The 22116-nt window shown below is 36.1% G+C and overlaps 1 protein-coding gene across 1 annotated transcript in view; it reads right to left on the reverse strand.

Annotated features, from left to right (window-relative positions):
- Nucleotides 1-722: 722 nt before the first annotated feature.
- The window catches only part of SEC63 (SEC63 homolog, protein translocation regulator), a 67912-nt gene continuing 46518 nt past the window's right edge, over nt 723-22116 (reverse strand). Inside the window, exons 13-21 of the mRNA XM_023650880.2 lie at nt 21478-21625; nt 18552-18634; nt 16291-16350; nt 15921-16094; nt 12405-12563; nt 10592-10693; nt 6843-6941; nt 2768-2872; nt 723-1823 (exon numbers count right to left, since the gene is read on the reverse strand). Of these exons, the coding sequence (XP_023506648.1) occupies nt 1680-1823; nt 2768-2872; nt 6843-6941; nt 10592-10693; nt 12405-12563; nt 15921-16094; nt 16291-16350; nt 18552-18634; nt 21478-21625 (1074 nt within the window). The 3' untranslated portion in view covers nt 723-1679. The remainder of the gene's footprint in view (nt 1824-2767; nt 2873-6842; nt 6942-10591; nt 10694-12404; nt 12564-15920; nt 16095-16290; nt 16351-18551; nt 18635-21477; nt 21626-22116) is intronic.

The following is a 22116-nucleotide window of genomic DNA, read 5'->3' on the forward strand; positions in this document are numbered from 1 at the left end:
CGGAGGCTGGCTCCCTCCCTTCCACCACACACAGGTGACAGCAGCTGCCTCACCTGACACTGGAGCTTCCCACCAAAACCTGGCTTGAGACCCATCCTCTATTTGTAAAACAAAACACATCACTGGCACTCCTGCTTGCCAAGGAAGGGTCTAACTAACACCTTTAAAAAGAAAAACAGGTGACCAAGGTTCCAATGAAAAAGCTGCTTTTGACCATATTATGGGAAATATTACATCCTAAATTTAGAACCAAAAAAATTCATGTTTTTGGTAATTTTCAAATTTTATTTCCAACTACTGCAGGAATAAAATACTAGTTGTGATTCTGCATGGAAAGTGGCACCTTTTAAGTAAACAAGGTCACAGGTTAGTATTCCAACAGTACTTTGGCCTATGAAGATTTTGGTAGGAGAGGATTATTACAATCAGTCCTATATTACAGACTTATGCTTCCCCCATATCTAGTAATAAAAATACTCATCTTACCTCTGTGATTCATCATGGATACATTTCTCCTCTTTATAAGCACTATCCTTCCGGGTTGCACTGTGTGAGGGGGAAGTTCCTCCCACTCATGGGTTTTTTGATAGTATACAGAAATGGCAGTCACTTCAGCAATAATGTATATAATAGTATTAAATTTTTAGTTGAAAAGTAAAAGAATGAAATTATCCTATTATATCCTTTCTCTGGGAGTAAAAAGAGAGACACCATCACAAATGTAAAATGAGTCAAACTTCTATTTTATTGACAGGAGTCCAAAATGAATACAAAAAAATGCCTCCTTTGCATGTTATATATTTTTTTCCTTAAAAGGCTTCTGATAGAGTCAGGTAGATTAAAAGCTAAGAACGTATTTCAGCTTTTATAGTGAACCTTTTAAAAAAGGTTTAATAACATAAGTCACCAACATTAGAGAACATATGGTCCCACAATCATTTTTAGACCTATAGCTTATAAAAAGAAATAGATCCTGCATTGATCTGCTAAAATAGAGGCTTAAAAATGTTTTAAGCCATTAAAAGCCATTTTTATAATCTGTGTGATAATTCTGGGTAATTAAGAAAAGGAAAATCCCAAAATGTAGCCCTCTATATTATGTGGAATGTGAAAGAATGCCAACTTATGACCAAGATAGGTAAAAATAAAAGGTTTGTTTAAAGCTATGAATGGAGCTGTTATAAATAGTCTTGTGTCACTGCAAAATGTCAACGAATGAATGACAGATCTTATCCAGAGAGAAACACTTGAGCAGATGTTACTTAAAACATATTTGTGGTGTTTATCATACTTTAATGTTTACTAAAACTAAAGCTAAACAAAGAAAACTTGCTCATTTAAGGTTGCTTTTCATGTACCTTTACTTTTACTGGGACCATAAACTGATCAGATAATACATAGCCCACACTTCTGGACAGTTGTAACAAAGGGTTTATTATCATTTGCAGATGAAATAAATGCACCATCCCATTCTTGAAAGGCTTTAACAAGCCTTAAGCATCTTCCGGACTGTACCAAGGCACCACCACTGCCTAGTTACATTAATGCACCCATTTCTAGTAAGGAACTAACACCTCGCGTCAACATCGGTTCTGCACTGTTTCTGGTTTATTATACACTTCCTAAACAGCAAAAATTTGCAAATATGTGCAAATACTGTGCTCCATTCATAGTACTGCTTAGTCATCATCCTCCTCCTCCTCTTCCTCTTCCTCAAAGCTGTCCTCAAAGCCCTCGCTGTCCTCCTGGTCCTCATCCCCCTCGACTGCTGTATCCCACTGCGGGTGATTTTCTGGCACAGGCTTGGCCTCATGAACCTCCAACTATAAAGAAGAATTAAATGTAGACATCAGAAATTTTTGGAGGAATAACGAAAGAAATACCTGATAAACAGATTTTACAATGGTAACTCTAAATTTAACACATTCATTTAGAATTGACGTTCACAACAGAAATAAAAGGCAAATCTACTAACATGTAAATATAGTTATATTTCTAATACAGTTTGATATTTTGATTTTATAGTAAGTTATACTATTTATTCTGTGGCATGTAAGATTAATAATTGTGATTGTTGAGTAAGAACACTGAGTAATGTCTTAACAAGTCTGCAGATGAAAGAAAAACTAAAGTGTGACTTTCAAAGAAGTACTTTGAGGCCTCCAGATTCATAAAGTAAAATTCTATAGCCAACGGGAAAAAAATAATGGCACCCTTGTGGGAAAAAAGGTGCGCCTTACTGTCTCCCTTTATTTTGGGACTCCAATACACAGTGCAACAACACTTTAGCACAATCTCACTAATAGAATAGAATGCCTTTTATAAAAACCTCAAGTGAAATGGTAAACACTGATGGGAGTGTGCTTCAAATGATACTTATACAAAATGTACACTCTAAAATGATAAAAAAAGAAATGTTTCAGAACTTAATAAACACTCGATTTGAATCATGGGAAAACATACGTGCTTTTCTAAAGAAAACAGAACCCATTTGTGAGGCCCCGTAGAGTTATAGTATATTATAGCACATTAAAACGTATCACTTAAGTAATTTATAGTCAAGGTTCTAAATTGTTACACTCCTTTAATTCAACAACTTAAGTTTATTATTGAAAAAGTAGTCCATCAAGTGTATCATATATAAAGTATGAGATGACCTCTTTTCCCCTCTATTATTCTACATTTCAAAACTAGAAATGCTTCCTCGGTATATTTAAGCACTTATTCAAATAGACAACTATATTTACTGAAGAGTCGCTACTCTTACCTTCAATGGTTTAATCTGATCCAAGCCCATATAGGAGTCTGATCTCAGAAACACTGTATACTGATAATTTCCGGGCTTGCCTGGTGCAGGAAACTTCAGTTCTACCTAGAAGATAAAATCAGCACTTAACATCTGTATTTTGAGGAGTGGAAGAAACAAAAGCCCACTCCCCAAATTCCTAGACCAGACTATTTAATAGCTAGGAATTTACTCAGATGACACAGGAAGTCCTAACAAACGTTACAAGAGTTCTACCAATAGTAACAAATATATATATGACGTGTATGTCGTATATTATATATACTATACAAAAAAGAAACCAAATCAGGCAGAACTGATGGGATTAATTTGTAGCTCCACAATTCAAGAAAGCATAATTAAAGCAAGCAAGTTCTGTGTTGACCATCACCTTGACAACTTGAAGAAATGAAGTAGAGTATAAAAGTAAAATAAATGAAATGCTGGAATTGATAAAATAGACTTCACCAGACAGGAGATAATTCTTGCCAACTTTCTTATTTCTAGGATAAATGCTGTGAGATAATAGAAAATATATATATCGGCCTCTGCCCCCAGCTCCTGGCACACAGTTCCTCAAACTCCTGTAATTTCCCAAGTGATAAGAGCATGAGGAGCGTCTTTGGTTCTAATGTTTGGTCTCTGACCACTGGTTCCTGACGCCGAGCTTGTAAATCCCTTGGAATTTCATGGGTGATAGAAATGCGCTTTGTTCTAATGAGGAGACTCTCAGTGGGCTCCTAGATGAGGGCTGCTCACCAGAAAGACCAAGCCTTGATCAGAAGCTTGGTACTTTCAGCCCTACCCCTCATTCTCAGGAGAGCAGCTAAAAATTGAGTCAAGGATCAATCATGTCTACATGACAAAGCCGCTACAGACACCCACAAAGTAAGGGTTAGGGGAACTTCTTGAGTTAGTGAACACATGGAGGTGCTACGAGAGTGGAATGCTCAGAAAGAGCATGATCTCTAAGTTCATCTATACCCTGTATCATATTCTTGGCAATAAACCAGTCAACATGTCTCCCTCAGTTCTGTGAGCCATTCTAGCAAACTGTCAAACCCAAGGAGCGGGTCAAAGAAACCCCCCATTTATAGCCAGTTGGTCAGAAGTATAGGTGACAACCTGGGACTTGCAATTGGCCTCTGAAGTGGGAGGAGCGGGGGGTGGGAGTCTTGTGGGACTGAGCCCTTAACCTGTGGGATCTGACACTATCTCCAAGTACACAGTGTCAGCATTAAGTTAAACTGTGGAACACTCAGCTGGTGTCACAGAGAATTGCTTCGAGTGGGGAAAAACCCACACATCTCATGCCAGAAGTGTTGTGAGAATGGTAGTTGTATGAGAGCAAAGGAGAAACACAGAAGTATTTCCTTTACAAATGTCCAAAGCCTTAAAAGGTCAAGAAGATATTTTATTTCCTATCAAATCATAAACTTCAAACACAAATTACACACTCTTAGGAATTCCAACTCCATTTGGACAAAGAAAGAATTTTTAAGAAGGTATCTTGGATGTTCTGCCTTCCAATCTCCAAAATCCAGATTTTATAAGCAAGATTATATATTAAAAGATGTCATTAAAACAAGAAAACCAGAGAAAAATCATGGGAGAATCTTTTTTTTTTAAATTAATTTCAGTTTGGCAACAAATATTTGCAACAAATATCACAAAGGGCTTATTTCATAATATTAAAAAAAGAAATTGCCAAAACCAGTTTAAAAGACCAATAACCCAACTAAAATGAACAATGGTCACAAACAGACACAAAAATAGAAAAGATTCAAACACACTGAAAGATGTTCCATTTCACTCTTAAGAGAAAAATAAAATTAAAAATACACTGAATACAACTAGCATAGTAAAAACTGATTCAGGCAAGAATCATCAGTGTATGCTAACGTGAGCGGGTAAAAGAATCCTGTTCTTTGAGAAGAGGACAGTCACACAGGACCCAAGATACCACCCCAGAGATTAGAGGGAAAAATACCTTTTACAATGAGAAAAACCTTAACCAAATGATCAACCATAAAATCACCAATGTGGGGCAAACTGATATAATGTGCCCCTGATGTGACCCACTCGAGAAGATTACATCACCTATGCAGTATTTTTGCCAAAAACATTTAAAATGAATATAATCACGAGTAACCAATGAGACAAATTCAAATTAAGGGATATTCTACAAAATACCTTGCTTGGACTTTTCAAAAATGTCAATGGCATGAAAAATTTAAAAATAGAAAGGCCAAGGAAGTGTTCTAGAATAAAGAGGAATGACAACAAAATGCAACACACGATCCTTGATTGTATTCTGGCTGTAACTGACATCAGTGGAATACCGGAGGAAATTTGAATATTATACTCAGGAAATCTTATACCATATCAATATTAAATTTCCTGAATATAATAATTATTTTGAGCTTATATAGAAGGTCTTTGTTCTTAGGAGATACATGTTCAAATATTTAGGGATATAATGTCATGATGTCTACAAGTACCTCAAGTGGATGGGGGGGAATATACATATTTGTGTAAGTATTTTGTGTGTACACACACAGAGAAAGATATAAAACATACGGCAAAATGTTAATAAATGGTGCAGATGAAGGGTCTATGGGGGGCTCATGATACTGTGCCTGCAATATTTTTATAGGTTTGGAACTTTTTAAAATAAAAGATCAGAGGGAAAAAATAACACTGAGATGCCATTTTTCACCTTTCTGATTAGCAATGACATTCAAAATGTCTGACACACTGAGAGGCAATGGGCACACTTAAACATTCCTTCTCCCTAGGGAGAAACAAATATCCAGCAGTATCTATCAAAATTACCAGTGTACAGGGCCTCTAATTCATTAATTCTACCTCTATGAATTTATCCTATAGATGTTTGCACAAGTGCAAAATGACATATGAGGTTATTCACTGCAGCAAAAGACAAGAAACAACTTATAAGTCCATTTAAATAGCAGAGTGCTAAATAAACATCCACACAAAAGAATATCATGCAGCTGTAAAAATGAGGAAGCTTTTTCTGTACTAACAGGGAACAAATTCCAAGTTATATCACAGAAAAACTAAGGTGCAGAACATTGTGTATGCTACTTTTTGCATAAAACTGAGGAAAATACACATGGGCATTTGCTTGAATTTACATATAACACCACATGAAGGATACATAAAAAGCTGATAAAGGAAGGGGAATGGGTGACTGAAAGAGAGACAAGATGTTTCAATGTGTGCACTTTTCCATATCTTCTGAAATATTAACTAGGTGAATGTATTATCTACTCAAAAACAGATAAAATTTTAATTAAAAAATAGAAATAAAATTGCTCTGTCAAACAAATATGCTTAAGTTGGCACTAAGTGTGAAACAGACAACAATAAACTACTTCATACATTTACTACTTGGTTACAAAGGGGGAAAAAGGAACTTTTTGGATTAAAAAATCAACATCATGGAACTATCTTGAAATTCAGAAGCCTTGCTCTTGTCCACCAAGTCCAGGCAGACAGAACCTTCTTCCTAGAAAAGTAACAAAGAATTAAGAAGAAAACAGGAGTTCCCAAGGGTAAAACATGCTCATCACAATGTACAGGAGTGATGTCATTAACAGTGAACAACACTATGGAATCAAAAACTCCACTCTAGAAATCTAATCGCTAGTTCTTAACATTTTTTTAAGACAAAAGGTATTTACCTTGGCACTATCCAATGAGGATAAAAATCACAAATTTTTATAAAACATAATTAAATTCTGGAGAGGAGAAGCATATATTCTCAGACACTAACAGTGAAGGCTCCCAAAAGTAAGCTGAGAATAAATCTGTAAAAGACTAACCAAGCTGCCTACCTTTAATAATTCAATGCTTTATAAATTTCTGAGCTTCCCCCAAAAGACATTAGAGAACAGTTACAAAATGTGTCGTAACAAATAAAATGCAATAAGCCAAATACAATAAACTGATTTCTAAAAAGGATTTTATGAAGCAGTATGATGACAAGAGGCTGTCTATTTGTAAAACTGAAACAATGTTGTTGGATAACTACCTCTTCCGTATCTTTTAGTGTACACACATGGTATGGCATAGATATTAATGTCTGTTCCTTCCTATCTGCAATATAAAGCCACCACCATTCTTGTTTTTCCTGCAAAGAAAAAAAGGAAGAGTATAAATAATCAGAAATAACTAGAGAAACACACAGTTTTGCCTTGTCTCATTTTAGAGGCGCTGTCCTTATTTTCTTCATTGTTGTATCCCCGGCATAGACACAAAGCCTGGTACAAAACAGATGTTCAATAAGTATTTGTTGAATGAATAAACTACTCTTAACCATTTGTAGATCTTCTCTCCAAAAGAATTTTGTATGTAATTTCAGGGTTTCAAATGGCCCCTTAAACCTTATTGATGGGCCTCTGCATTAAAAACCTCTGATTCGGGGCCGGCCCGGGGCGGGGGAAGCGCTTAAGTGCACTCAATCTGCTTTGGCGCCCTGGGGTTCGCCAGTTCAGGTCCCAGGTGCGGACATGGCACCGCTTGGCACGCCATCCTGTAGTAGGCATCCCACATACAAAGTAGAGGAAGATGGGCACAGATGTTAGCTCAGGGCCAGTCTTCCTCAGCAAAAAGAGGAGGATTGGCAGCAGTTAGCTCAGGGCTAATCTTCTCCCTCCCCTCAAAAAACCTCTAATTAACTTTAAATGACAAAAGATATTCTAAAAAAGAAACAGCGTAAACTATTACAATAACATCTAGCAAATCTTAAGCAATCTTACCTAGTAATAAGCAAAAGCCGAAAAGTAGGAGTGGAAGGGACATGGGAAACCAAATCAGAAATCAATACGTTAAAACACATTACTCATAAGAGAGCATCTCAGATTCTAAGAGCCTGTTTATACCTTTCACTGCACATGATTTTAATAAGCTCAGCATTTTTAGTTGTACTTCATAAAAGATTAGGAACAGAAAAAAAAGAGCTGGGTAAAGAAACTGCCACCAGAATGTACAATGACAGCAGGAAGAACTAACAGGAGAAAGAAAACTATTTAAAAAACATTCAGAAGACCAAGCAGTCTGGAAGCAGCAACCTCAGTGTGCTCGGCGGCCATCGCTGTACGTATTTCAGGCCACGTCTGTAACTGTTTAGTCATCTGCTTAGGATGCGCTGTTTCAGAACTGGGTAGGGAAGATATCTTCCTAAAATGGCTTCAGGAAAAACGTTTTGGGGCTAAAAATAAATTCTAGAATATTCTAAATATTCGCTTAACCAAAACAACACTAGACTATTCTAAAATCCTTATTATCAAAAAGAAGATTAGAAAATAACTTTTTACTGAAACCAGTTTCGTAGGGAAAACGTGTTTTTAAGCCAAAATCACTTGCACTTTCTATTTTATTTTAGCCATAAGACATTAAAATTTGGTTTATTCTTTCTAATAATGCTACACTAAGTTCAATTAAAAGCTCTTTTATTTAAATGCCTTAAACTACAATGCACTCCAACATTAATAAACAGAATAAATAAATCACCAGCATGTGATTCACCCAAGTTCTGCTTAACCCAAGGGTTAGGACTCCACAATAGGTACATGTGTATACTGATGCTTGTCTACATGTGTTTTGCACACACAAAGTGGGTGAGAACATGATGAAGTCAAAGGGGAGTATTAACACCCGCACTCTGTGGGCCATGGAGCCTCTCCTGCAACTACTCAACTCCGCCCCTGCAGCACAAAGAGAGTGAGCGTGGCTGTGTTCCAACAGAACTTCATTCACAAGAGCTTGCAGGGCGGCACACTTGTCTGCAGGCTGCAGTTTGCTGATGCCTGTTTTAAAGCCACACAGACCTGGATTAGTTCACTTCTCTAAACCTCGCTTTTCTTCTCTGTTAAATGATGAGTGCCTATCTCAGGCTGTGTTGTAAAGACAAACTGAGATAATATAAGTAAAATATACATTAGAATGCCTAGCACAGAGAGTGCAATAACTGATTGTTATGATTATTAACAAAATGAGGTAAACACCTCTACTGTTTAAGTGGTTCTGACATTTTATTGTATGTAATATACATGTATGTAACTTAAGCAGCACAGGGATATGTTCAAGGAAGTGCATTTCATCTTTACTTTTCCACTTGGAGAATGCCTTTCCCTCCCTTCTCCCAGGCTATCTGAAATCAAGAATATTTATTGAGAAGCTAGTTAATATCAATCCATGGCATTACACCTGTGCCTAGACTCTGATGCACATGGTGAAAACGGAAAAGATGTTCTACCATGAGCTACTAGTACTTAAAAAATTTTTTTCCTGTTGTCTGAGATTCCCAACCATTCTTAACATATTACATATAATAAATGAGTTTCAATAACATATAAGTCAATTATTAACATAAAACTCTAATTTAAGTGGGTAGTGTGGTAGTTAGGGTACTTAGGTAGGTACATGGGAAGGTAGAAAGGTAGATGTTAGGAAAATCCTAAATAAATTTTATCTGATAAGTGGTACTTTGAGATGTTTACTATGCAGATGCAGATTAAATCAGAAAAAGGCATTTTCACTGCTAAAATGTTCTGAGGGAGTGAATGAACGTCTTCCCTATTAACTAAGCATGGTCTAAAATGAAACTGCTACAAGGGCACAAATTATGCAGTTTAGAGCATCCCATGGCACTTTTAAAACCAATCAATGAGTGGAATTTATTCACTTGATTTCAGGAGCCTTGGCATTGGCAGACCACCACTGCAATGGGCAAAATGCCCCTAACAGATGGGCTAGAGCTCAGGACATGCCAGAAGACCCGCGTGCACATTAAGATGGAATCCTAGGCTGACTTCTTTCCAAGTCAAAACAACAGCCTGTGCAGAACCACTCATTTATTATTAGGAAAGCCAAATTACTTAGGAATTTGCCTTCAGCAGCCCCCAGCAACTCTGGATTGACACTAGAGCATAAAGCAGATTTATACACGAAATCAAGTGCCAAACATGAGTGGTGAGCAGAAGGTTCTGCTGCAAAACTGTGAGGCAGTCTGTGAAACATCTTCCCTGAACTAAGAGGCAACCAGTTCTTGACCTCCAGCCACAGACAAATTCATCCACAAAAGCAAAATGTCAAGCAAATCCAAAATTCATGTGAAAGACAAACAACACAGCCGATCAAGATCAAAAGCTGAGCAGGCCACAAGCACAAAGTAAGGACAGACAAGGGAACAGACAGCACTGCAATGACCTGTCCTGAGTATGGGGCTCAGACACACTCAGCTCTTACTGAACTTAGCTGGTCCCATTGCCACGGGCTTGCTTATTCCCATGGACTGGGCAATGACTGCGGCCAGAGCAAGACTAGTGGCTACAAGCGGCCAATATAGGACTCCCAGAGAAAATCCATGGGGAAAGTTTAAGAACTTTTTCATCCTATTTAAAACTTGATAGAAGTGAGAGATTCACAACTGCCATGTAGTCACAGGCAGTCTGTGTAAGTTCCGTCTGAATTAAGACTACCTGAACTGCTAACGAGAAACCATCACCAAGCACGAGCCTCAGTACTCTGGGCACAGAAAAGACAGAAGCACAGGAAACCACAGAAATAGTTAAAAAGTTAACAATCCTCCTTTTAAGCAACACATTCACTAAACATAATTCATGTTGAAATATATCCTTCAAAATGTGGGCTCATCAAGAACAGACCACATTTAGCACATCTGAGCCAGTACACACTATAGAAGGATAAAAGGCAACTGAGCAATATCTGAAGAGAAAGCGAATGGAATAAGGAAACACTAGGCTGTGTATAACTCACCTCAGGAAAGTAAAGACTATAAACAGGATGTGTTATCTTTGATTTGGTTTCCAGGAGAGCTCTCTCCTTTCGCTGTATACTTTGCTGTAATTCTTGCCACTCCTAGCAAAGTAAAAATTAAATATTCAGTTGAAATCAAGTATATTTTCGATCGTTCTGAGGAGTTTCCATCTTCTTCCGGTAATTATTTCTAACAATGCTAACTACTACTACTGAGTTCAGTCCCACAAATCTAATCATTTTCCTGCTCAAAACATACAGTGCTTCTTTTCATAAATCAAATCTAACTCCTTTAGCATGAGTTACACAGCTGTACACGATCTGACCTGGGCCCCTCTCTCCAGTCTCCTGTCACTGCTTTCTTCCTTGCACTTTTCATTCCAGTCATTTCAAACTATCAAGACTTCTCTGAATTCACCAAGCTATTTCACTCCTCCTAATCCCTGTTTGGAAATCTTTTCCCCTTTCTCTACCTGGTAAACTCCTACTCATTCTTCTTCAGGAGCAGCTAAAGCCTAAGTGTGTGCTCCTGAGAACCACAAACTCCCTCCACCTCAGGACTGAGCTGATCCCTCCCTCCTTCATGCTATCACTGCATCTTTTGCAAAAGGTGCAGAATCTCTCTTGTACTATAATGTTTAGTTACAAGTCTGCCTTCCCTACTAACCTACTACCATCCAAGGGCAGAAACTGTTTCACGTTTGGTTTTGCATTCTTGTTACCTAACACACTGCTTGCAGTGTGACAGATAATAATTATTTGTTATTTGTATAATTATCTGTTGTATTCTTGAATGAACGTATTTTTGGTTATCTGAAGAAACTAGTCTGTCAAAATCCTGAGTCACCTCTACTAACTGTAATATACTCAGAAAGGAGTATGCCAACTCTTTTTCAAAGCAAGGCTAGGGAAACAATTTCTTTGATAGGTTTTAATTTCCTGGCAATCAATTTAATTCCTAAAGTACAAAAACAGTCAAGGGCCAGAAACTGCTAAAAACAGTCATCCTTATTTTGTTCCCACCACTCCCAAGGGCAGGTCCACGACTTCCTCATACCTTCATCCCATGCCCTTTACCTTCTCCTCTTTTTGGCCTCTGCCTTTGCCTCAGAGGCTACTCAGGGGACCTCTTTTTCTCTCCTAAACCACAAGAGTTACTTTCAGATCAATGGCCCAGCCAAAAAGAGCACAGCCATCCAGGAAACAGCTGACAGTCTACAGCTCACGTGCAGCGAGCCTCTAAGGACCACTATCTGTCCCCCAAACATTCTTTCCTACAGTCCCCCCTTAAATCACATGCAATTTAATGCTATGTCATGAGATTTCTTCTCTACTCTCTATCCCCTCACAATCTTAAGAAATTCCTTAGAGACCCCCCTTTCCTTAGTGACTTATATACCTCTTAAAACAAGGTTGCATTCTGTAAATGTTGGCTTTTCCCTTAACAACCTCTCGACATTAGTCCACAGTAACATTTCTATCCCCTAAACATTCCCTGGAACTTGTGGGAGACCCACCAACTTTCCTTACTCATCTGCCCCGACACCAAACTGACTTCACCTCAGACCCAGGTCCTACTCCACCTACGAAGTGACAATTATAGAAAACAAGGACTTCCAATCCTTGTTGGAACCAATTTTTCTTTATAATTCTGACCACCACCCCTCAAAAATACTCTTACAAAGTAATGTAAGATTATAAAATATACTGGTATTGTTTAAGACAAGCAAACAAGCAAGTAAATGAAAAAAACAACAAAAACCAAAACTATCACCAGTGGTTAATTCCAGTTACTTAAACCTATACATCTTACTGCTTCATCGTCTTTGTTTTGTTTTTCATCTTGCTCTCTATCAGAGTCTCTGTCACTACCATCGTCTTTTTCACTTTGGGAGTCTCTGTTGGTTTCTTCTTCTTCAGAATCACTGCCTTTGTCAGAAACTTCTTCTTCATCTTCCTTTACTGCAGCTTCCTAAAAGGAAAAAGCAACCACAAAAGTTCTGAACATCTCAGTGAATATATCGTTCTGAGTTCCAGAAGCTAACTTATTGCTTTATAATTAATGTGGCTCAAGATTACAATTTCACTATTCATACAGAATTTTAGAGAATTATAAACATTCTTATTTATAAATATGTGGGAGTCACACTGAAGACTAACATTTGGTTTATCTGTCTGTTGTTAGTTGCTTCACTCTTCACAGTTTGTAAAATAAAAATATTTTATTTTTATTTGCAAAGTATAGTACCAAAATGGCTAAGCTACTCGTCTTCAAAAACATCAATTACACTATATATTTTTTCGACGAGGGGAAATGGGGAGTTTATAGAAAAGTACTGCTTTGAGAATTTAATATTACCTTCTACAACTGACAGAGTAATAATGCAGTAAGGAAAGACAATATCCCAGACAAAATACTTACTAGTCCATTTTAAGAAGCAAGAAAAAGAACAGCAAATTAAATGTAAAGAGAGTTGAAGTAAATAATACAGACCAGAAATTAATTAAAGAGAAAGCAGCTATACAAAAGGGAAACCCAAACAAAACCAAAAGTTGGTTCTTTGAAAAGATTAATGAAACTGATAAATTTCATTAGGCAAGACTAACAGACGAAAAAAAGAGACAGAATACAAATAACCAATAAAAGGAATAAAAGAGACATAACTAGAGATCCAAAAGATGCTAAAAATAAAGGGTATTATAAATAACTTTGTCAATAAACTCGATAACTTAGAGGAAATGGACAAATTTCTTGAAAAACACAATTTACTAAAATAGATATAAGAAAAAAAGTAGAATACGTTAAAGAAATGGACACCATAACTAAACCCTTTTTAAAAACTCCAAGCCCAGATGGATTCTCTAGATAATTCTTCCCAATATGAACGAAACAAATCCAATCTTACATAAACTCTTCCAGGAAGAAGAGGGCATTTCCTAACCTGTTTACTGAGGCCAGCATAAACCTGATACAAAACCTGACGTTACAAGAAAGAATGACAAGCCACTATTTTGTTGTAAATATAGATGCAGGAATCCTAAACAAAGTATTCTTAAATCCAGATAAATATTAAAAAAAGAGCCTATGTTATGACCAAATGACATTTGTTCCAGGAATGCAGGACAGTTTGAAAATTTTAAATATATCAATACGATTCACCACATTAATAGAAAGGAGAAAAATTACACAATCACCTCAACAGATACAGAAAAAGCATTTAATAAAATTCAGTACCTGCTCGTGATAAAAATTTTCAGCAAACTGAGAAGAGAAAGAACACTTCCTTCACCTGATAAGGAATATCTACAAAAACCCTACAGCTAACATCATAGAAAGTAGTAAAATAACGTCTGCTTTCTCCCTGAGATCAACAAGAGGACAAGGGTGACCATCATCTTCACTGCTAATCAAAATTATACTTAAAGTTCTAGGCAGCACAGTAAGGTAGAAAGGAAGAAAGAGCCTAAATATTAAAAAGAAAAAAAGAAAAACAAAACTATCTTTATTCCCAAATGGTATGCTCTCGTACGTAGAAAATCTTTTCAAAAGATCTACAAATGGTTAGAATTATTGTCAATTCATCAAGACTCCTTGATATGCAGTCAATATTTAGAAAGCAACTATACTTTTATATACCAGCAATAACACTGAAGAATGGATTTTTTTAATGCTATTTGCAATAGCGCCAGAAAGCATCAAATACATAGGATTAAATACAATGAAAGATGTGTCATACCTCTGCCACTGGAAATTACAAAACACTGCTGAGAAAAATTAAGGAAGGTCCAAATTAATAAAGATAAACCATGGCTATGAATAAAAAGATTCAATATTGTTAACAAGTGAATTTTCCCCATGTTGAACCACAGATTCAATGCAGCACCAATCTAAATGCTGGCAGCTTTCTTTGGTGGAAATTGTCAAGCTTACTCTAAAAATTTAGCCGGAAATAGTCCAGACAATTTTGAAGAAGGAAAATAAGAGTTTGAGACCCTAAACTACCATATTTCAAGACTTAATGTAAAGCCACAATAGTTAAGACAGTGTGGTACTGGCACAAGGATAGACAGTCAATGGAACAAACGACAGAGTCCATAAACAGATGTGCACATACACAGTTAGTCACTTGTTTTACAACAAATCACCACTGCAACTCAGAAAGGAAAGGATGACCTCTTCAAAAAACAGTTCTAGAATAAGTGGTCTGCAATCTCTATCTCACACTATTCACAAAAATTCAAGATGTATCATCGAGCTAAACATAAGAAGTAAAATAACACTTCTAAAAGAAAACAAAAAATACCTCCATGTCCCTGTAACCTTGGGATAGGCAGACATATCTTAAACAGGACACAAAAGCGCTAATCACAAAAGACTGATGAAATAGACTTCATTAAAATTAAGAGCCATCAAAAGCAATCATTAAGAAAATAAAAAAGGACTCATATCCAGAATATAAAACGAATCCTACAAATCCACAGGAAGACAAACCACCAGTAGAAAAACAGGATATCCACATGGCCAGTAAGCATATGAAAAGGTGCTCAGTATCATTAGCCATCATGTAAACACAAATAAAAACCACATACAGAGATACCACTTAGATCCATACAGATACACAGAAATCCACCACACAGGCTAAAATAAAAAAGACTGGTAAAACTGGTATTGGTAAGGATGTGGAACAACTGGACTCATATTTTGCTGATAGGAGCATAAAATGGTACAACTTTGGAAATTGGGATCTTTCAGCAAGTTAAACATACACCTATTTTATGACCCAGCAACTCCACTGCTAGGTACATAGTACATACCCAAGAAAAATCAATGTCCACAAAATGACAAGTACAAGAATAAGCATAGCATCTTTATTCATAATTGGCAAAAACTAGGAACAACCCAAATTTCCACCAGCCACAGAACAGACAGATAAACTGTGGTGTATTTATACAATGGAATACCACATACACACACAAAAGAATGGACTGCTGCTATTCAAAGATGAATACAGATGAACGTCACGGAAATGTTGCTGAATGAAAGCAGTCAAAAATAATTCCACTTATAGGAAGTTTAAGAATAGGCAAAACTAATCTATGGTAATACCAGTCAGAATGGAGGGGAGGGTGTGGAGGTGGATGGAGGGGTGACTAACTGAAAAGGGACACAGGGAGCTTTCTAGGGTGCTAGTAAGGTTTTATATCTTGATCTTGGTATCATAGGTACATATATATGGTCAAACTTCAGGCGCTGTACAAATAGGATTTGAACATTTTAGTGTATGTTTTACCTCAATAAAGATAATGATAATAACAATAATAAACTTACACTCCCAACAACTCCATTTGCTTGCTTTTGTTTTTGTTGCTTTGATTGTGATAAGGGCACAGGTGTAGGTTTTTTTTTTAAAGGTTTCTTTTTTTTTGATTTAGCAGTTTTCTTGGGTCCTTTACTCTTCTGTTGCCATCCTCCTTTTGTCCTGTTCTTGTTAGTATCACCCTGCTGTAAATCACAACACACATACACCTTCAGAAGTTAGAGCAATAGTTTCACTTGGGAGTCATAGTAAAATTGCTAAACTAAATGTTTTCATAAACTGAATTACTCTCCCACGGCAATATAAATCAATATCTATTAGAGAACTAAACAAAACATTTCTTTCACCAGGAAAGATAGCTAAGAAAACTCAAGTTTTTACCCCATCTTCTGCTGGCTGTTCCTCTGCAGCACAGATGGACTGCTCCTTTTCAAATACTTCCTAGACACAGCAAGAAGAAAAATACAAAATCTATCAATCTATACTTATCTTTCAGATAAACAAAGCAATCTCCCAAAATATATCACCAGTAAGTTTTTTAACTGGTAACAATTGGGGTGGGGGGGAGGACGAGAGACTTTTAGCAATTACTAAATGATGAGTGTGTGCAAATTCAGCAATTACTAAATGATACTTCAGAAGTTATGTTATCCAATATCTCACATCTGTCTTGAATATATTTTGAAAAATACAGTCTACTTAAATTTACAAATGCAATGACAAGTAAACTCATTATAAAGTCAAAAATATTTCATAGTTTAAATTTTCACTTTTATTCTAAAAGTAATCAGATATGACTATTTTAATGTCATGAGAATCCGAATACACTGCATAATGTTTTATCAAACATTAAAACTTCACAAGAATATCAGTTTATTCATTATTGTCAGTGATATTGCTCACTGGATCTGTAACTAACAAGTGGAACACCAAGAAAAGCCTAAAGACATATCCACCCACTACATAATCCATTAGAATCAGCACGGAAGCTATAAATTTAGGATTTAAATTACAGTAAGAATTGATGCTAGAAGATGACACCAAATGATAATGTGTTTAAGAAACTGCCTGGAATTATTAAAGCTAACAAGTAAAAACAATGACAAAGGCTCTAAACTGTTAGTCTAATTCAGGGGTCAGTAACTATGGCCCGTTGCCTGCTTTTTAAACAACGTTGCACTGGAACACAATCATGTCCACTTGTGAGTTCAGCAGTTACATACAGAGACTCTATGGACTGTAAACCCTAATATACTAACTGGACCTTTGTAGAAAAAGACTGCCAACTCCTAGTCTATCATCTGCTTCATTCCTTCATTTATTAGCTGGGTTGTAACACATAATTACTCTGAGGTACAGTTCATACAAGAATTGGAAGATAAATACTTGATTCTTCCCCTTCCTCCAGGGTAGACCTGCTTTTCCTTCTACCAATTACCTCAGAAGTGTCAACAGCACAAGGCCAATTTTTTGCTCATTGCTCAAGCTGGGAATTCCCAAGAATGTGGGTAGTGTGAATTAGGATTCTAAACCCAATCCTGGCCACTGGCTTAGAGTTTCTTCTTCTCCCAGGAGGACCTCCGCATCCAGAGCCTGTGACACAAATGTTTCCTTACCACTTGCTACCATAAAACCAACAACTTTGATTTGATATATCCCACCACAAGAGATTTTAGACATCGGGGTTAAATGCAGCATGTTTCCTGCAGATGCTTATAGATCCCAGAGTAGAATAGGCTAAAATCTACCACTAGTTGAATAAACTGAGTTGAAATTCCATATAGTTTATTAAAAACAATGGGTTACAACTATAGTAGCTGGGGATGGACAGTTGACTTGGGAGGTAATATAAATATGTAATAGAGAATCAAAAGAACAAGATGCAGGAAACATATGCAATATGATCAGATTAAATGAAAAAGAATGAGAAAAATACCAGTACCTATGTATATACGTATAAGCACTGTAAAGGATGAGACAGTAAAATAGGAGCATGGAGAAAGCTATGAAGGGATATACTTAAGACAGAATTCTGATCGTCTGGGGCTGAAAGGGGATTCCTGAGAGAGGTGAGAGAGAGAAGGGATCCGTGCAAAAACATCATTTAACACTACAGGTATTCATGCATTAGCATAACTAAAGGGATGAACTTCAAAATTGATAATCTCAGAGTGGTAGGATTTTAGGTAATTTTAACTCCTTCCTATACTTTTCTGCATTGCCTGAGTTTCTTCCCAGACAGCAAGAATTTTTCACATAATTAGAAAAAAGTTACTTTCATTGTAATTTTTTTAATTAAAAAAAGGAGGTAAATTCTCTAAAGAATTGACTAAAAAGGAGTAGGTGATGAAAGTCTCAACAATAGCCAATTATTAACCTCTGTATAGCACTTTACATTTTAAAAACTATACCCACATTATCTTATTATAATGTTTTACAGGGAATTAATAAATCATCACACGAAGAATTCATCTATTTTCCAAGTTTGTGTATGTGAAAAAGTAAAATTTCAAAACAGCTAAGAGAACTTGCAAAATTAAATTTTGCTACAAGTTTTGACTTTGAGACTGTATGACTTAAAATGAGAAAATAAATATAAAAACCTTAACACATAACTCAACGCATAAAAAAAGCTTACTTACTGCCATTGTTTGCCTTGTCAATTTAACCAACACTGTAACTAGAGATCCTACTGTGATGTTGTTGCTGTCTTCATCATCCAATACTATAAAATGAAAGGAAAAAAAACAGACTAAAAAATAAAACTCGAGATCTATGACACCACAAACAGCAAAACTTAACTTACCAAAATCAATCTGGTACTTCAGTCTTTCAAACATACTATATTTTAAACTTACCCAGTAAAAAATAATTTATTGACTGTCTACTCATATAAGGCTCTCCAGTAGATGCCTTCAACAATGTTCTCAATTAATACTTAAAATAGCTCTATAAAGCATTATTACTATTTCCACTTTAAAGAAGAAACTGAGGTTCAGAAATAAAGTAAAACGCCCAAGGTCACATAATGGCTATACTAGCAATGCCAGGTTTCAAACCTAGGTCTTTTACGACAAAGTATAATGTGAGGACTACCATATCTTAGCTTTCTCTCACAGTGATATAAAAATAGGGTTCTGTCACTCTATTAAATTGTGCACACCTTATATTCACAAGACTTTTCCTGTATGATCAATGCCTGTCAGAATAAAATAATTAAAACTAGTATTCTAAGTCACATTAAACAGATTTATTTTTTTAAGGCAAGAACTTGAAAATATTGATTATATTAAAAAGCACCTTAATACTTTTTGCAATTTTCTCTTTTTTTTTTGGAGGAAGATTAGCCCTGAGCTAACATCTGCTGCCAATTCTCCTCTTTTTGCTGAGGAAGACTGGCCGTGAGCTAACATTCACGCCCATCTTCCTCTACTTTCTATGTGGGACGCCCGCCACAGCATGGTTTGACAAGCAATGTCTAGATCTGCACCTGGGATCCAAACCAGCGAATCCCAGGCCATCAAAGCCGACCGTGCGAACTTAACCACTGCACCACTGGGCCGGCCCCTTGCAATGTTTTCATAATTGCTTAATTTTTTAAGACCACATTTGTCACACATCTCCAAAAGTCTAATAACAAATATAATCTTAAATAAACATTAAAAATTAAATAAAATTAACTTATGAAATATATCTCCTATTCAAATGTAGATAGAATTCACTTTTTCCTACATATGTTATCTGTAAGAGTATTCTTCACTATGTACTTCTGCCTACAGGTTTTTCTAGGTTTGCTATGTTCATTTTACACAGATTTACGCTACCACACTTTGTCCTGGCCTGCACTAACACACCACCAGTTGGAAAATTACGGCTTCCAGCAGCCTTTAACTCTTATCTCCTCCATCACTGGCTGTAAGGTCCAACAGCCGGGCATCAAGAGAGGGTACAATAGCCTTTCTTCAACCTGGAAGTCTCCATTATCTCAAATTAAACGTGGGCTACATATTCAGCAACACTGCAAAGTTCTATGTGTGTGAGCAATGCACGTGAATTAACAGCTATAACAATGTCTACCTGCCGTTTGACTCCTTAAAGTGAAGAAAAAGCCTATCGGAGATTCTGCACAGCCTCTAACGTGGGGAAACAGACTCACCATCCCCAGTACTGGATCAAGCAGATGCCCCTTCCCTGCTTCTAAATTTTTCTACTCTCCCTCCATTAACTACAGTACTCATATTACACATTTCAATAACACTGTAAAGATTTAAAATAACAAATTGTCTATACGGGATGCTATGGAACGGAACACATCATAATTTTATTTCCCAGTGAGACTGAATACTCTTTACTTCTTCTAATAAGAAAATCTCTCTGACATTCATTTTTCTAAGCAGCATGTACTTTTTACAACTCTTGACTCTATCAAAGAGTATCTCTTGAGTCCCAAACTAGATTTTTATTTGAATAGTTTCTGGATTAAATCAGTATGGTCCTAAATGAAACTTTCAGATTGTTTTTAATGTTAGAAAACTCATGGACCCACAGGGAAATCCCAACTCTCCAACAAAGTAATCCCAGTTTTCACTACATGTATTCTACACTCCAGGCAAATTGAAACCAGATCGCAATTTACTTTCCTTTCTCAAACACCCTAGTCTTTGGGAGTCATTTATCTCTTCTCAATTCCAGTTAGAATGCAAACTCAACACGGCAGGGGCTCTGTCTTACTCCCCACTGCTTCCTTAGCACCCAGAAGAATTAGTGGCACTCAGTATTTGTTGAATGAATAAATGGCACAATGTCTGTGTCATTCACTTAACACAAGCCTACGTTTTCTTGTTTTTATTTCTATGTTTATTTCTTACTTCCTCAATTAGACTACAAGCCCTTTAAAGAAGGAAACCACTCCTAATGCATCCTTGTATTCTTGGTCCGACAAGAATATTCTCACAACAGTAACTGAGCAAATGTCCAACCTCAGAACAATACCACAAGGAAGGAATGGAACAGATAATCTCTAATTCTGCCACCATTCTAAGGTACTACTACTCAGCTATTAGAAAAATAATCTCTATTTTTTCATTCCAAGCAGACATTAAAGATAAGAGGTAAGTCAAGAAAAACCACATGAAATGTGGCATAGAACATGGTAATTCTCAAGGTTTAATTAACATAAATAAGTTGGGTTTTTAAAAAATTAATTGTAGAACTAAGCAGCTATTTCTTTCACACTAACAATAGATATATTTCAAATATCTTTCATTACATCTGGAAATCTGTTTCATTCCTTACAAAGTTAAGATATTCCTGAAAGCTGAACTACAGAGCAGTCCTCAAATTCAACCGCATTATAAGGATAATAAAAGTAGGACTCTACCAGTGTTCTCAAAAATTAAATATACACCATTTTACATCTTAACAAATCTGACAGATAAACTACAGTTCTGCAAAGTGTAATTACAAGTTACGTTATTAAATGAAGTGTTTTGAGAACCTTGAGCCAAACAAATGAGAGCCAATGTATCAAAAGAGAAGCAATGCTCAAAAGGGAAACCTCCCACTTACCTTGTGACTTTATGTCCATAGTCACATATGGGAAACTCCCAAGGACAGCCATAACCTCTTCATATTTCTCATCTTCAAGAAAATGCAGTAGATTGTGACGATCTGATTCTTTTAAACTCACCAAATCGTGGATAGTCTTAATTTTGTACTGAATTTAAAAAGAGAAAGAAAATAAATCCCAAAGTCATGAATCTTTTCATAAAAGAAAAATTATTAGCAAGTTTACTAAAACAAAATCAAATAAGTTTTAGAAAAATGTTAAGATTGCATTTATTTCAAAGCAGAAAATATAACTTTATTGCATTTCATGACCTTTTTCTCTAAGGAAATGTAAATTCAGGGTTTTTTCAATTACAAAGTTATTACAGAGTTATTTTCTAAAATCAGAAAAAATAAAGTTAGAGGAAAAAAACTGTAACATTCATATAGAATCTTGATCCAAACAAGAACTACTGCCATCTGATGTGTTCAGTTTGCTGATCCTTATTTTCAATTTTAATAACAACCTTTAAGAGGATAAATTTATCTCTAGGTATAGCTGCATCCTTAAGGTTTTACTATGCAATTTTTTCATTTTTGTTGTTTTTTAAATATAACTGCCGCTGCAGTAATATCAATCTTGGCTAAATGGATACTCCA

Source organism: Equus caballus, chromosome 10, assembly GCF_041296265.1.
Source record: "Equus caballus isolate H_3958 breed thoroughbred chromosome 10, TB-T2T, whole genome shotgun sequence".
In the NCBI taxonomy this organism is placed as follows: domain Eukaryota; kingdom Metazoa; phylum Chordata; class Mammalia; order Perissodactyla; family Equidae; genus Equus; species Equus caballus.